Consider the following 15,380-nt stretch of genomic DNA (forward strand, 5'->3'; position numbering starts at 1 on the left):
CAGCAATTCTAATAGCCCCCGGAGGCAGCCGTGGGCAGGACGAGTCCAGGGGACACGGTGGTGGCATTGGGAACCCACCAGCCCTGATGCTCAGCAGGGTGCAGCCAGGACTTCGTTTCTGCACTGTACTGTGTAGGAGTTTCAAATCCCACTCGTGCCATTCATGTGGTGTGTGTGTGGGGGGGGGGGGTTGGTGTCGTGCGTTTGCAGCATTAGCAGTATGTGAAGAGCTGGTAGTGGGTGTTAGAACATGCCGTAGCACAGAGCATCGCTGTGGGGGTGTTTCAGTGAGGTCAAATGACACAAGTCAAGAGGTGAAAGGCAGCTGCGACCAGAACAACCAGCAGGTGGAGGATTGTTTCTGCCACCTCCCCCCACCCCAAAAAAAGAGACAGAAATCCCGATTGGTCAAGCCTTTGAAGGAGATTAATTGGGTATTGGTAAATTATTGTCATTAGGAGGGGATTTGTGCCACCCTCTGGAGCTGCTCAGGGTGGCCACAGGCTGGTGGCACTGAGATAAGCAGTTTTAGCTCGTGCGGCTGTTTCTGTCCTCCCTTTTGGGGACCACATAATTACTGATACAAAGCCAACTCTGTTAGCTTCAGTCGGACTTCAAAAAAAATGGCTGCAGTTTATCTGCTCAAGTAACTCAGTGGTGCGGTACGGCTGGGGGATGTCGGTGGCATGCAAAGCAGCAACGGCCATCTGGTGGGGGTGGATTTACTTTGTGCATAGGGACTTGTGCCCAAGAAAAGAGGATTTCCTTACAACTGCAGGTCATGCTGCTAGGTGTTGTTCAGGAGCTGATTTTGGAAGGAAAAGGTTCATTCCGGAGATGGTCTGTGCCCATTTTCAGCAGAGAGTTGATGTGCGCTGTCAGAGGCTGCTTTCAGGTACCCAAAGCCTCTCTCTGCTTCAAGCAGAGGCTTGTAGAGGAGAAATATCTTCCTCTCCATTGCTAGGCCCCCAGGGAGGTGTCCCGCCACCCCACCCCACAAGCCACCAATGGGGTCTAGGGGGAAGAGGGGTGAGAACCCCCCCCCCCCCCAAAACGTTCCCCAACCTCCTTCCACACCCAAACCGGAGCAGGGAGAATTGTTCATGGCTTCAAACAGATGGAGCCATCCTGTTCCCCTCCAGCAACTGGTCCTGAAACTTATGCTGCATCAACAAGCCCCCCTCCAGCCACCCTTACCTCCCACGTGGCTTTCTGTGATCTTGGGAAGTGCATTTCCCACCCCAAATATCCTCCCTGGCCTTTCTGCTGCGACAGCTGAAGGACATCACTGCTTGCTGCTCCCAGTCCTTGCAGGGAAGTCCCCGGGGGGAGGCGGGCTTTGACCTGTCTTGGGGTGGGAGAGCTCAGGGGGATGCAAGACAGGGGCTCAGGTGTGAACGATGCTTCCAGCCACCACCACCCTTCCCCAGAGAAAACGAGTGGAGCCGGGTCCCATGTCAAAGGCATTTATTGCTGTGGGGACTCTCTGCCCTCCACCCTACAACCAGGGGCAGGGATGCACCGTGGCAAGATCCTCCTGCGGGCAAGGCAGGGTCTTCCCCTGCACCCCGGCCCTGCCAGGTCCAAACCGAGGGGGCACAGCACCAGCCGGGACCCAGCACCTGCTCAGGGCTGGATGAGTGTGGGGAGCCTCTGCCGCACGGTGACGGTGAAGGGCCGTGGCTTCAGCGCCAGCCCGTGGATGCAGTCCATGGTGAGATGCTCCGCTGGGTTGGCATGGAAGGAGCACTGGTGGAGGAGGATGGCAGTGAAGAGGAAAAGCTGGAGCTTGGAGAGCTGGTCGCCGATGCAGCGCCGCTGTCCAGCTGAGAAGACCATGACACTGCCAGCCCGGTCGCGGTCCAGGCGCTGTTGCACATCCAAGAAGCGCGTGGGGTCGAAGCGTTGTGGGTCAGGCCACTTGCTGCAGTCGTGGTTGACCGACCACTGGTTGATGAAGACCACGGTGCCTTTGGGGATGTGGAAGCCCTCAAGCTCCACGTCGTCCGTGGTAGCGTGCGGGATGGTGATGGGCACAAAGCTGCTGTAGCGCAGCGTCTCGTAGATGAAGGCCTCCAGGAGGGGCAGGTGGGGACGGTCCTCAGCTGTGGGCAACCGGGAGTGTCCCACAACCCGGTCCAGCTCAGCCTGGAGGTCCCGCTGGAGCCGCGGGTGCTTCAGCAGCAGCAGGAGGACCCACGAGAGCGCTGTGGATGTGGTGTCCTGCCCCGCACCGAAGATGTCAGTCATTGCCCCCTCCACATCCTCGGGTCCCAGCCCCTCCGGGGGCCTGTCGCCGCGCTCCACAGCAGCGATCATGACGTCAGTCACATCACGCAGGGTGCACGGGTCAAAGGTCTGGCGGTGCTGCGCCACCTTGGCACGTACGAAGCTGTGCAGCTCCCGGTTGAGGGCTTGGAAGTCACGGAAGACGCGGCGCACGGGGTTGGGGAAGCGCAGGAGCCAAGGCAGCACGTCCACCACGCTGCCCGCCCCCACCGTCTGCCCAAAGCGGTCGTTACGGCCCAGCAGAGCCCTGAACTCACTGTTGGTGTGGCCGTAGCGGCGGCCGAAGCAGAGGGCGCAGAGGACGTTGGCGTTGGCCACCACCAAGAGCGGGGAGGGCTCGAAGTAGGCGCCGCCCCGGCTGTGCTGCAGGAAGAGCTGGATGAGGTCCCCGGCCTCGGCCGCCACGTGCCGCTCCACCTCGGCCGCCGTCGAGCGGGCGCGCAGGGCGGCGTGGGCCAGGCGCCGGCGAGCCCTCCAGCGGGGCGAGCAGGACCCGAAAGCCACGCTGCGCCCCCCGGACACCAGTTCGAAGGACGGGAAGTCGGGGCGGCCGGCAAAGCGGGTGCCCAGGCCCACCAGCGCCCGGCGGATGGCCGCCTCGCCGTTGAGCACCAGCACCCGGCGGCGGCCCAGCCGCAGCTGGAAGACGGCCCCGTAGCGCCGCGCCATGCGCCCAAAGGCCAGGTGGGGCAGGCGGCCCAGCTGCAGCACGTTGCCCACCAGCGGCCAGGGGAAGGGTCCCGGGGGGCTCCTGCCGCCCGACAGCCCCCGCCTGGTGCCGCCGCGCCGGCGCGCCCCGGCCAGCAGCAGGAGGGCACCGAGTGCCAGCAGCAGCGCCGGCCCCGCGGCCGCCCCGTCGGGGCTCCCGGCCGCGCTCATGGCTGCGGGGCCGCCGCTCGCAGCCGCTTTATAGCGCCGCCCCCCGCCCCTCCGCGGCCCCCACCGCCCCCCGCCCCGGGGGGGCCGGGCAGAATCCGCGGGGGGAGCGGGGGGGGGCGGCCCGACGGGGCGCAGGCAGCGGCGGGGATGGGGCAGGGAGAGGAGCGGGGCGAGAAGGGGGGGAAGCTGGGGGGTGCTGGGCCGGGGCAGGGAGGGGGGGGGGGTGGGAAGCTGGGGGGTGCTGGGCTGGGAGCTCCGCCGTGGGAATGCGGAGAGGCAACCGGCAGCCAACGTGTACCGGGAGGTGGGATTTTGTATGATGACTATTCTCCCCCTCCCCAGAAATGACAGACCTGCCACCCCCGGCGCCACACGGAGCGGGCACCGTGCCCGTCTGCCCCCCGGGCTCTTTCCCGTCCCCACGGCGGGCTGCAGAGGGCCCCTCGCACCGGCGGCTTCGCAGAGCCTGGCCCCCCGCTGCGGCTTTGCGCTGGAATTTGGGCTTCGGGCGGCTTTCTGCGAATGTGGAGCTGGGCGTCGACTGATCCTGACCGGCCCTCGGTCCTGAACCGCGCCTCGTCCTGAGCATCACCTGGATGTCGGAGGTGAGGCTGCGGGTACCGGCTGCGGCGGGATGGGGGTTCGCTGCGTTACCGGGAGGTCAGAGTCTCTCAGTCCCCTTTTCCGCTGGCACCGACCTGGGAAGCGGTGACACCTGCCCCCTGCTCTCAGGCAGCCTGACAGGGTGCCCGAGAAGCGATGAAGAGGGTTGTTTTTATCAGGAGAGGTGGCGTCTTTTCTCGTGCATCCCCTTTCACCTGCGCTGCTCAGCAACATCCCCCGGGATGTTGAAGAAGAGGGTCCCGCTGAGCCAAACAGGGAATAAGCGCGATGCTGCCACGCCGGGGATGCGTCGCCCTGCCGAGCGCCTGCCTCCTGCCTCCCACCTCCCCCCTGCCTCCCACCTCCCGCAGCTGCTGGGGCTTCGGCTGGAGAGCAGCAGTCCCCGGCACAGCCTTGGGCTATACCCGCGTGGGGCACGGAGGATGGAGCGGAGCTGGGTGCTGGTGATGCTCCCGAAAGGAAAACTAGACTTCTGGGGGTAAAAAAATAGGGGGATGTTGGTATTGGTGGGCACAGGAAAAAAAAGAGGGAGCAGAGCATATGTGGTTTGGTGAAATGGCCACTGCATTCCCGTGGGGGTCTGCAGGAGGGGGGTAGTTGTTGCTCCCCAGCTTAACCAGCTCAAGCGCAGCCACCGGCCGATGCCTGGGTCCTCGTAACGGGACCTTTTAGGTATTTACTGTGGCATTCGGATTGTGCCAAGTTGTTGTGCACACGTTTGTTGTGCCAAGAGGGATTTTGTCGTTGTTGCGTTCTCCTGTGAAAAGTGACATTTCTGCTGGGGAATAGACATTTTCCCGGTGGATCCCAAGGGAGATCCACCCAATCAGATCCCAGGTGCATGCAAGCTGAAGTGCATCAGTGGAGGAGTGAGGTGTCCGGCAGAGCATCCCAAACAGCTGTACCAGCAGCCAGAGGGCACGGTACAGCGCATCCCAAGCGCCGGTGCTGGTGATGGAGCGAGGAACGTGCCCCCTCCCTCCCTCCAGCAGCTTTCACACAGCCTCCGGATTTACAGCTCAGCTGCAGAGCGCCCATGTGGTTTTACATGTCGTAATGTTGTAGCCATCACACCTGTGATCAAGTCTCATTTTTCAGGAATTAAACTTCACATCAGCGAAGGTTTCTGCTGGACTGAGGGAGGCCAGCACTGACCGCAAGGGAAACACTTTCCCAGGGAAAAAAAACTTTTATTTCCTCATAGTTCCAGGCATGCAAAGCAATAATGTTTGGTTAGAAAAGCTGCAAGTTTTAGGCTCCTATAACACAGAACTTTGTTTTCCAGCATGTGACGTTGTATGAGGTTAGCGTGTAATTCCCGTCAGCATTTCCTTTAATTTAAAACACTGAGGTTAGGAACTGGTGTGATCTGCCTGGTGCTCATGTGGTGGCTTTGGGGACGTTGCTTAGCGGCTCTGGCTGGATGCATGGGGGAAGGTCGAGGCACAGCAGAGGTTGGACATGTTTTTTATATAACCCTTAAACTTTAAGGATATGTTGGTTGCAGCAAAGGGGTGAATCCTGTTTGCTTGGGCGACAGAATATTAGTTCTTCATGAATAAGGGTGTAATGGGAGGTTTTCTCGGCCGCTTCCCACACTGGTCACCCAAACCCCAGTGTCACGGGGTTGTTTGTTGCTCCTCCCCAGCCCTTTGGCATCAGCCCCAGCCAACAGGGTCCTGAAGTGGCTTGTGGGGGTGAGCAGCACCGCCATGCTCAGGGGGGCCGAGGTGGCCCTGATGGCCACCCCGGCCGCCGGGTGGGGACCTGGAGCTGCGGGTTCCAGAGCGATCTGTGCTGCTGGCCCAGAGATGGACAATAGTAGTGATGATGATGATGATTATGATTAAAAAAAATATAATGAATACAGTAATAAATATAACAATAATAAATATAATAATGATATCATCTTCATCATCATAATCGCAACAACCACAATAATAATAGTAATAGTTATATAAAGCTGTGCTATAGCCATTTTCAGACCAGCTCCACTACCCTGACAGTCGCAGCAGCCCATGCTGTCTCTCCCCAGCCAGCCTTTTTTCAGGGCAATTCAGCAGGTTTGTTTTGTTTTTTTTAAGTTTTAAATTTTTTTTGCTTTATTTTCCTAAAAGCTCCTGAGGGGAAAGAAAAATTGGTCCCATGGTCCAAGTGGTGCTTGACCGGGGCACGTGGATGGTGGTTTTCAGCCACAGGACGTGTGTTGGGTCCAGAGGGAGTGGCATGGCTGGGTACCGGGTACCAGGTGAGGATGCAGGAAGATGGTGGGATGCTGCCAGCGGCAGCACTTGGGGGTTCGTGTCTCTAGGGGTTCAAGACGATGTGAGGGGGCTCAGCCTGCACAGCCGGGGCTGGAATGGGGTCTGCTCTTTCAGCCCCCTCCTCGCTGCGGGGGTCTTGACCTGCGTCCCAGCCCGGGGGGATGTAGCATCACTGGGTTTGCAGAAAAGAAAATTAAGAGGGAAAAAAGAAATCCCACACTGTGGGAAAATGGGGAATTGCTCCTTGACGGGACCATGGCGGTTCTGGCTCGGGTTCCTCTGGTTTCGGGTGGGCAGAGGAGGAGGGGGGACCTCCCAGCTCCGGGAGGCTCCGGGACAGGAAAGCTTTTCCCAGCAGGATTCCCAGGCTGGATTCAAACAGTTTGAAGTGTCACATAAATCAATCGAGGTTGAAACCTTTGGGTTTTGGTCAGCGTCTAATCTTTACAACATCCAAAATATATAACTAAGCTATTGAAATTAAGCTATTGATGCTTAATGAAGCTATTTGTAATTAAGCAAGCTATTAACAATTAATTAAGTAAACTATTTAAAAAGGAAAAAAAGAAAAAGAAAAGTCTTCCGCAGAGGAGGTTTCTTTTCCCGGTTTGGGGTCTGGGGGTGGCGAGCAGCTCCCGCTCACTGCTCCCTCCCCCAGCGCCGGCAAAGGGATGGGACATACCGGGCAGCTCAGGGTTAAATCAGAATGCTGTCCTGGGGGGAAAGGGGGCTGGGGGCTCTTGTGGGGCTTGTCCAACTTGGTGCCTCCTGTTTTATTCGAAAAAATTTTGGTTTTGTTATATATTTATGTATTTATGTATATTTTTATATGTTACACATATATAAAAATATGTATATAAAATGGATATTTTAATATAGAGATAGATAAATCGTTGCGCAGATGAGCAACGGTTAGTCTGAAAATGGTTATGGTGTAACTCTATACAATATATATATTTTATTTTTTTTTGTTCTCTGGCCCAGCACTGCAGATCGGTTTGAAACTGCGGCTCCATCACCCTGCTGGGCAGCGAGGGGAGCCCGCGGGGCTGCTCTGAGCATCGCAGCTCTGTTCACCCACACAATTATTTATATATACAGACAAAAAAACATATATACTGGAAAATAAATATAAATATATAAACATAGAAATGTAAATATATAAAGATATAAATACACAAACACATTTTTTATACATAGATATAGATATAAAAAATCTGAGTGTGCTGGGGGAATGTTGACGTGGGAAGGCAGAGATCCTGCTGAGTGCTGCTGTTCGGGGCGGGGACCAGCCTGTCACACTGTTTGCTGGGGAATGTTTCCCTTTCCAGCGCTGGATTTGGGGCTGGCAGAACTGGGAGCGAGGGAGCTAGGACAGGAGGGCAAGGCAGCCCCAGCCCCCCGCAATCAGGCCTTAAAAAGTCTTGCTCTGAAATGAAATAATAAAAAAGAAGATCCCAGAGTCAGGGGGGTTCCTCCACCTTCAGCAAATCCGGCCCCTGAGTGCGCGCAGGGGCTGCAAGGGGAATGAGATGCGTGGCGCCAAGCTGAGCCTGAGGAGCAAAACAGGGACTGAAAAAAGGATGGACATGGAATCACAATGTTTTCCACTTGGAATAGCCCGTGAGGTGATAAACGGGACAATAAGGATAATAATTTCTTTAATTATTAGTATGAGAATGCAGATAATAATAATAATAATGATTATAACAACAATAACAACAGTAACGATAATGACCTCCAAGAATCTTTATTTTTAAGATATTTTAACTTTATTTTCTATTTTGTTTTACTTAATTTGTTTTGTTCTGTTTTGTTTGGGTTTTTTTAGGTTAAAATCATCAATGGACACGAAAGATGATTAATTTGTTTCCGAAGGGATCCGAGTGACAATTCAGGCCAAGTAACCTAGAGTCCCATACCACTCTCAATATATTCAAACTTTTTAGTCCAGCATAGCCAGGGAGTTCTTTTTAAGAAAATAAAAAATGTAAGTAAAAGCATTAAAACCTCAGACTTTTTTTGGCAGGACTCCCCACTGATGTTGCCAAAAGCCTCGGGGCAACATGCAGCCATGGGAGCCCCTGGGCAGTGCTGCAGTGAGGTTTGAGGTGATGAAATCTGGGCTTCTGCTGCTTGCAAATCTTATTTGCAGGGAAAAAAAAGCTGGGATTGGGCATATGCTGAAGGGCTGAAGCCCCAGGATGGTGGTTGAACATGCTGGCTTTGAGCATCCTGCTGTGCGTGAGGCCAAAAAAATTTAAATAGATTAGATGATAGATAGATAGATAGATAGATAGATAGATTAGATAGATAAGGCTGGAAGTCCATTTGCTCAGCTGGCGAGTCTCGCTCTGGGTCCGGGCCATGCCTGAGGTTCTGCTGGGGGATGGCGTGGGCTGGGCTCAGCCACATCTCCTGGGCAGGGGCACCAGGGCTGTAGCACTGGGGTTTGAACATGTTCTTCTAGTGTCTGGGTCGTTGGGTGGTTTGATTCATAAAAAACTCGCAGTGTTATTGCTCTTAATTGCAGCTGATGGGTGCGTGAGCCACAGAGCACAGAGCTGGCCAGGAGCTCGGGCTGAAACCTGAAATTGCTGGGACGTTGCTCCATCTTCTTAGGACATCCTGCGGTTTTTCTCCAAAGGTTGGTATTTTTGGGTTTGGGTTTGGTTTTTTTTCCCCACTCTTAAATTTCCTTAGAAAAGTTCCTGCAAAAGGGTTTGGTCAGAAATTATGCTGCTTCTCATGCCCCAGCATCACCCAGCTCCCAAATATTTCAGCTCCTTCCCTGCCTGAAGGCAGCCAGAAGAAACCAGGTACAAACCCCAGCCCTGGCTCCAGCCCTGGCCGAGCACCAGCCCTGGCAGCCTCTCCCGGAGCTCAGGGTCGCAGGAAAACCCCGTACGCCCAGGCAGCCCCTGCCACTGGCGGGACCTGGGGTTGTGGAGCAACTGCTCCAAACGTTTCCTTGCCCAGGGATGGCAGGGGTGTCTCCACGGGTCTGGGGGTGCTGTGCTCCCCTCGGGGCTCTTCCCACCTCTGCTGGCTCAGCATCTCCGCTTTAAGGTGCTCTTCAGCTATATTGGCCACTTACACATTATATTGCTTTTCCCCCCCTTATGTTTGCTAATTGAGGGTCTCCTTAAGGAGGAAGAAGAACGATGTTCTCCCTTTCGGCGTCGCCAATGAGATACTAATCCACTTTTACATGTTTTGACATCCAGAGTCTATAGATGGGATGTAGCTGCTTGACCTGGACCAGAGTCCACCCCCGAAGTGCCTGGTGCTGCTGAGATGACCCGCACCCCCAGCCGCAGCGTCAGACACACCGGTACAGTTTTCCTGTTAATTTAATAACCTGGTTGTGTCATTGTGTCTTTTTGGTGTTGTCCCCAAGAAAAGGGGATGCTGAAGGGGACCTGGTGCTGTAGCTCTGGCAGCAGCAAAACCCAGTCCCTTTCTCCTTCTCGGTTGTCCTCCCTGCCGGCAGATGGATGCAATGCACTGGTATTTTCATAAACATTATTTCAGAAACATTTTTCATAAACACAGAAAACAGGCACTGCCTGATGTATGAAAAGCCAGAGTCAACCCTGGCTGAGGTCAGACTTTGCAGATTCCCACTGCTGGCAGTAAGCTTTGGATCAAGGACAAGACAAATAGAAAAATGAATATGGGAGACAGTTAGGAAACCAATCAGAGAAGGAAAAAAAATAAACACCAAACACCAAACTGAACCGAGTCCCTTGGGCTGATGGCTACCTACAAACCCTGACCTGTGAACACACACGAACTAAATGCTTAAAAAAACACAACGTCAGATGGGAGGAGAGAGTTTCCTTAAATTAAAAACACATTTAGAAAAATGAATGTGTTGTAACATCTCATTTCCTCTCTGGTTTGATTTTAAACTGCTCCAGAGGGGATTTTTCATCCTGTGTATAATATATTACGTTATATTACATTACATTATATTATAAAAAGCCAGCCGGTGTCTGAGCACAACATGAAATAATAGGAAAAATACACCTGGTCTGGCAGGCGGAACTTCTCCTCGGTGTCTTCACAGGGTCTGGGATTGCAGAGCATCCCTGGCTGGCTTCTGGGGGTCCTGGGGCACATCCAGCTGCTTCCTCAAGCACCCTTTAACTGGAGTCATTTTTTCCTGGGTGGGTGGGGGGAAACCAAAACCAGAAGAATTTGCTGTAACCACTTTTTTGAGGGTCTCTCCTCTCCTCGAACTCTTGCTGGTCTAATTTTTGCCTTCCCTGGGCCATACCGATGCTCGGGCGTTCTCTTTCTGCGGTCCTCCCCACTAAGGACTGAGGCAGCTTGGGAGCACATGCCTCACCTCCCTGCCCGTGCTTTCTTTAGTGGTTTTCAAATTTATTTCAAAATACATGGTGCATTGCTTGCTGCCAGTCGTCTCACTAAGGGGCTTTCTCAGCCTGGCTGTAAAACAGCGCACAGAGGTTTGGGTTTTTTTTCCCCCCATCATTTACCCCCGAGAATTCAAGCCTTAGGCTCAGTTCGCATTCTGCTTCCCCAGCATAAATCTCTGCAATTAATTGGACTTTAGATTAGATTTACTGACCCAACAACGGTAGAAATGTTCTCCTTATTGTAAATCTTGATGAAAGTAATGACTTAAGAAATAATTAAACCTACCTACAAGGGAGCTGGGAAAGCAGCCGGTGGAACTGGGAGCAACGCCTTGAGCAAAGGGATGCTCAAACTCACCCCTGAGGTGTTGGGAAATAACTTTCTTTGAGTAACCAAATCTGTTAATATTTGGGTTTGAGTGAGTGGCCTGTCCCTCACGTGCCTTTGAGGGTGACCTGGAGAAGACACCGGAGGGAGAAGAGAGCCCTGGCTTGGGCTCTCCTGGGAAGCCGGCAGGGATGTAGCTCTGGCCATCACTTCCCTCTGGGTAATTCAGCTGAAAAAAGATTTGCCCAGAGGGGACACAGGTTGGTGGCTCTGGGGCTGTCGAGTAGGTTGTAAAGAGGAAAATGTGCTCAGCATCACTCTGAGATGTTTAACAGGGGGGTTGAGGGGAGCTCACATCCCCTGCGCTCACACCGGCTGCTAAGCCCACGAGGATTTAAATTTGACGCCCCCAAGGTGGGGAGATGGCTGTACACTGCTGAGGCGTGAGGTTAGCCCTAAGACATGCCAGCAAAACGTGTGTGCCCGTCCTCCTGGAGGTGTTTGGCCTCCACAGGCTTTGCCAACAGCCCCAGAGGAGCTGCGGCGGCAGAAGGGGTGACCAAGCCCTGTTCTTGCAGCGCCTGCAGTCTTGTGTTGATTTTTGGTTTGTTGGTTGTTTTCTTTTCCCTCCCGTCTCCCCCACTGCATCCAGCTCTGTCACCCAGCCAGGATCCCAACTGAACTGTGTAACTGGGTAGATAATATCCCCCAAATCCTCCAGTCCCATCCTGCATGGATTTCCTGCTCCAGCAGCAACACAAACCGCAGCCAACGTTTAAGGAGCCCAGAGCACCAACAGCTCAGGTCAGCCCAAAGGATTTTCTGGAGCTTGTGCAAGGCACAGGGGCGTTTGCAGGGCAGGGACAGTTGCAGCGAGGACCTGCCCCTCCACGGTTGTTTTACCCTGATGTTCAGCCCAAGCTGAGCTTTAGCTCCCTTTGAAATTGGGCTTTTGCAACATTTAAATGCATAGATTAATGATCCTGCTTCAAGATGAGGTCCTGATAGCCAGCTTAAACTAATGTCCTATTAAACACAGCCTGTCTGTGCTATGAACTTGGTCTCCCTGCTCCGGTGGGAAAGGCAGCGCAGGGAGGGAAGCTGATGCCGAGGCAGCGCATCCCTCCAGAAGGCTGCTGCTGGCTGAGGTTTACCAGAAGGAGCACTTGGATGTTAAGAAGCCAACACGCTATTTCCAGGCAGCCTGGGTTCATGCAAAGTCAGCGCAGCAAGGGAAGCAAGCCGTCCGGTATCCTCCCACTGGACTCAAGCCACTTTGGCCTGACACATCCATTAAAAAAGCAATGTGGGATGTTTCTTCCATGCCGAAGGCGATGGGAGGCCCTTTTGCTGTTCCTAAGGCAGCCAAAATGTCACCCAAAGTGGATATACATAATGCAGAATTGTGGACACGGCCGACAAGCATCACAGAGGAACCCAGGGCAGCATCCCCACTTCGTTTTAAGCCCCAGCCTTCTTTCCCGAGCCTCCCCTGCGATGCCTTTGCCCTTGCCCCATCACCCCGCGAGTGCTTTGCCCGCATTGAGGGTGGTTTTAGTTCGGTTCTTCCTTCTGCTTCTGAGGTTTGTTTCCGCAGCTCTTGCTTGGTGCCAGCTGCTGGTGCGTGAAGCCCAAGTGCTGTCTCAAATCTGGCAGAGGGTTGTGCTGGGGACCTACAGGCTTGCTCAGGGCTCCTTGGAGGTGTCTTTTGGGGACCTTTGCGGTTTTCTGGAAGGTACGATGAGCTCAGTCCTTGGGAGGCTTCGTCAGCTGCTGTTGGCAAGAGCAGTGGGCTTCAAGTTGCTGAGAGCAAGTGAGGGAAGAGCCTGTGACGGTTGCACACAGAAGATGAGCTCCTGAAGGCATTAAGTGGCAGGTACGGGCTAAGCAAAGGAAAGCAGTTCATCACACAGCAGATAATTGCATGGTGGAGCTCGTTACTCTCTTCAAATCTATCCAGACTCAATGTAAAGGAGCAGTAAGTGAGCCTGTAGCCCAGCTGGATGCTATGACTGTGCCTGTGCTGCATTCAGAGCCACCTGGGACTCTAAATCCGTGGGGTTAGCCCATTATAGACGCTTCCTGGAAAACTGGGGTGCAGAATGTTGCATTTTTCAAAGAGCAACTCGCCAGCAGCACAGCTGGTTGGAAGATGGGGAGACCAGGATTTCAGAGGTGCTGGTAAAGCTCCTGCCAGAGGGAAGCTCATGTGAGATCTGCCCTCCTCAAGAACTGGAGCAATGGGATGTTTCCGAGTCCAGGAATTGTTCCTGTGGGTTTCTGCTGCCATGCACTTAGCCTCACAAACAACCCAGTATGGGCTGGGGGGAGGCAAAAGCCAAAGACATCTCACTGACCAGCAGCTGAGGTCAGGGATCCACCATTGCCCTCCATCCCACTCATTCTAAGGATGTTCTCCCAGCATTAGTAACACAAATGCTGAATTCTGGTGGATAAAGCTGCAAACCTGCCCGAGCTCAGCACGGGGGGAGCCAGAACACCGCAGTCTGTGCGGCTGGAACTGTCATGGTGCAAAAGTGACACTGTACCGGGACGCGCTGGATCTGGGTGCTCATGCCTGGCAGGAGAAGGCAGAAACCTCTCAGCTCTCACCTGCTGGCAGAGGTACCAGGAGCAGCACAACCAGCAACAGCTGGGAGCTACAGCCTCCGTCTCGAGTCTCACCCTCATCTCTAGCAGGAATTCAAGTTTTTTTGTGTTGTGGTGGAAACAAGGCTTTGTCTGGGAGGAAAAGCAGGTCTCGGGAATTGCTGGAGATAGCTCATCCCTTGGATCCAGGCTTTTACACACCAGCTGGGTTCAGGCTCTGGCAATGGTGCTGGAAGTCCTGCAAGGGGCCGCGTGTCTCCTGCAAGGCTGGGCGCCACAGCCCTCTCCTCCAGCAGCCCTCGGCTTCCAAGGGAATCCATTTGCTTTTCTATCACTTAATAAACTGGTCCTGAAAGTCCTGCTCAAAGAAGATGCTGGCAGTGCACCCAGGGATGCCACGCATGGGCTGACAGCCTTTCTTTTCCTGTAATTAAAAGCTATTCAAGGGGTGTTTGCGTGCTGGTGGAGAGAGGAAGAGTGTCCTGCCAGCGAGAAGAAGGGGGCTGAAATGAGAAAGTCCCCTCTGGCATGTGTAACGGGGAAATAATCACCCGCTTTCCGTCGGGCCCCGCTTGGCCGGGGACCAGCTCCCGTCGGCCCTGGGAGGGAGAAGAGATTAATCCACCGTCACCGTGGATTAATGCTGACAGGAGGGCTGGCCCGTGACAAGATAGATGACAGGGTTACACGGCAATGCGTGAGAAGCCAGACCCTCTCAAGCCAGCACAGTTTTCCTTTCGTGACTGCCTTCCTCCTCAATCCCAGCCAGCTCCCACCTTGGGAAAGGCGCCTTTAACCCGTTCCTGCCCACCGATGGATCAGGAGAGCACACGAGGCTGGAGGAGATGTGGGAAACCTGGAACCAGGGTCAGAAGCAGAATAAAAATGCCCCAAACCAGCTTTGTTCTGGGGGCAGCTTCGTTTGCTCGTTAGCCTTGCCGAACACACAGCCTCCCTGGACCTACAGCGCCCTTCAGCACCTACAGCATCCATAATGCTTTCAGCCAAGCTCCGATAAATCCACACACGTGCATTCCTGGCAGCGGCATTGTGCTCGGGTTTACTGCAGCTGTAAATGCAAACTGCTCTCCTCCCGGCCTCGCTCAATGCATCCACTTGAAAGCCCCTGCACTCGAAGCCTTGGCCCCACCGCCCCCATGGCAAGCGAGGGCTCACACCGGCAGCCTCAGCCTCCCCTTCCAGCCAAGCAAGTTGCCCGTGACCACCTTCTGCACCCTCTCACTTGCCCCCTCCCTCTGCTCTGTGCTCCACCTGCTCTGCTCTTCCCCTCTATTTCATACCTCAAATGCCTTAACAGGTTACTTAGGCAAGTCACGGAGCAAAGCATACATAAAGTTGACTTCCATTGTGCTTTCTGTCCCAAGGTTGGTTTAATCAATTATTATTTATTTCACTTTTCTGTCTGAGGCATAACACAGCTATGAGATGGAGGTGACGGTCTTAAGCTAGAGAAGGGATGGAGCTCATTAGCCCTGAGCAGCCAGGCTCAAGGACTCACTTTCATCCCAGTTTTTACCCTAGCAAAACCTCTCCCTGGGGGTGGTGGTGAACTCCACACAATTGTACTTTCTTCTTTCCCAGCAGATGTAGATGGTTTTAAAATATGTGATGGACCACCACTGATTAAAGGATCATATCTTGTCCCTATTTTGTATAAAAAAACCAAGTACAGTCTAGTTATCTTACAAACAAGCTCCTGCTAAAGGAAACTAAAACTCCTCAGGACAAATTCAAGCAGCAGTAGAATACAACTAGTTTAACCAAGTTAAACACCAACTTGCTGTCTTTTGCTGCACAGGAAGAATAAAAACATACCCTTTGTTTTCAGACTGGTGATGAAATCTTTGGCTTTGCTGTTAGCTTCCACTAAGACGTTCTGAATATCCTGGATGTGAGTTTAGGCTGCAGCGCTCCCCCCATTTTACTTCTTCACTTGTTTGTAGCCTCAAGGTTACAGTTATTAAAACCTCCTTTGTGCCT

At 53.7% G+C, this 15,380-nt stretch overlaps 1 protein-coding gene and 1 long non-coding RNA gene across 2 annotated transcripts; one reads left to right on the forward strand and one right to left on the reverse strand.

Moving 5' to 3' along the window:
- Positions 1 to 1,452: 1,452 nt before the first annotated feature.
- On the reverse strand, positions 1,453 to 3,185 carry LOC102049004 (cytochrome P450 1B1-like). Its single transcript, XM_055723015.1, has one exon. The coding sequence runs from the start codon at positions 3,166 to 3,168 to the stop codon at positions 1,627 to 1,629; it is 1,542 nt and encodes a 513-aa protein (XP_055578990.1). The 5' UTR covers positions 3,169 to 3,185; the 3' UTR covers positions 1,453 to 1,626.
- A 225-nt stretch (positions 3,186 to 3,410) lies between these two features.
- Positions 3,411 to 15,227, forward strand: LOC114015621 (uncharacterized). Its single transcript, XR_003559646.2, has 5 exons — positions 3,411 to 3,773; positions 5,910 to 6,040; positions 7,888 to 8,046; positions 8,590 to 8,703; positions 9,284 to 15,227. It is a non-coding gene; the product is annotated as an uncharacterized LOC114015621 (long non-coding RNA).
- Positions 15,228 to 15,380: the final 153 nt, after the last annotated feature.

Source organism: Falco cherrug, chromosome 10 (genome assembly GCF_023634085.1).
Source record: "Falco cherrug isolate bFalChe1 chromosome 10, bFalChe1.pri, whole genome shotgun sequence".
Lineage (NCBI taxonomy): Eukaryota > Metazoa > Chordata > Aves > Falconiformes > Falconidae > Falco > Falco cherrug.

Bases quoted from the DNA above. Each gene is read 5' to 3' on its own strand.
- LOC102049004 (XM_055723015.1), bottom strand. From the start codon at position 3,168: ATGAGCGCGGCCGGGAGCCCCGACGGGGCGGCCGCGGGGCCGGCGCTG.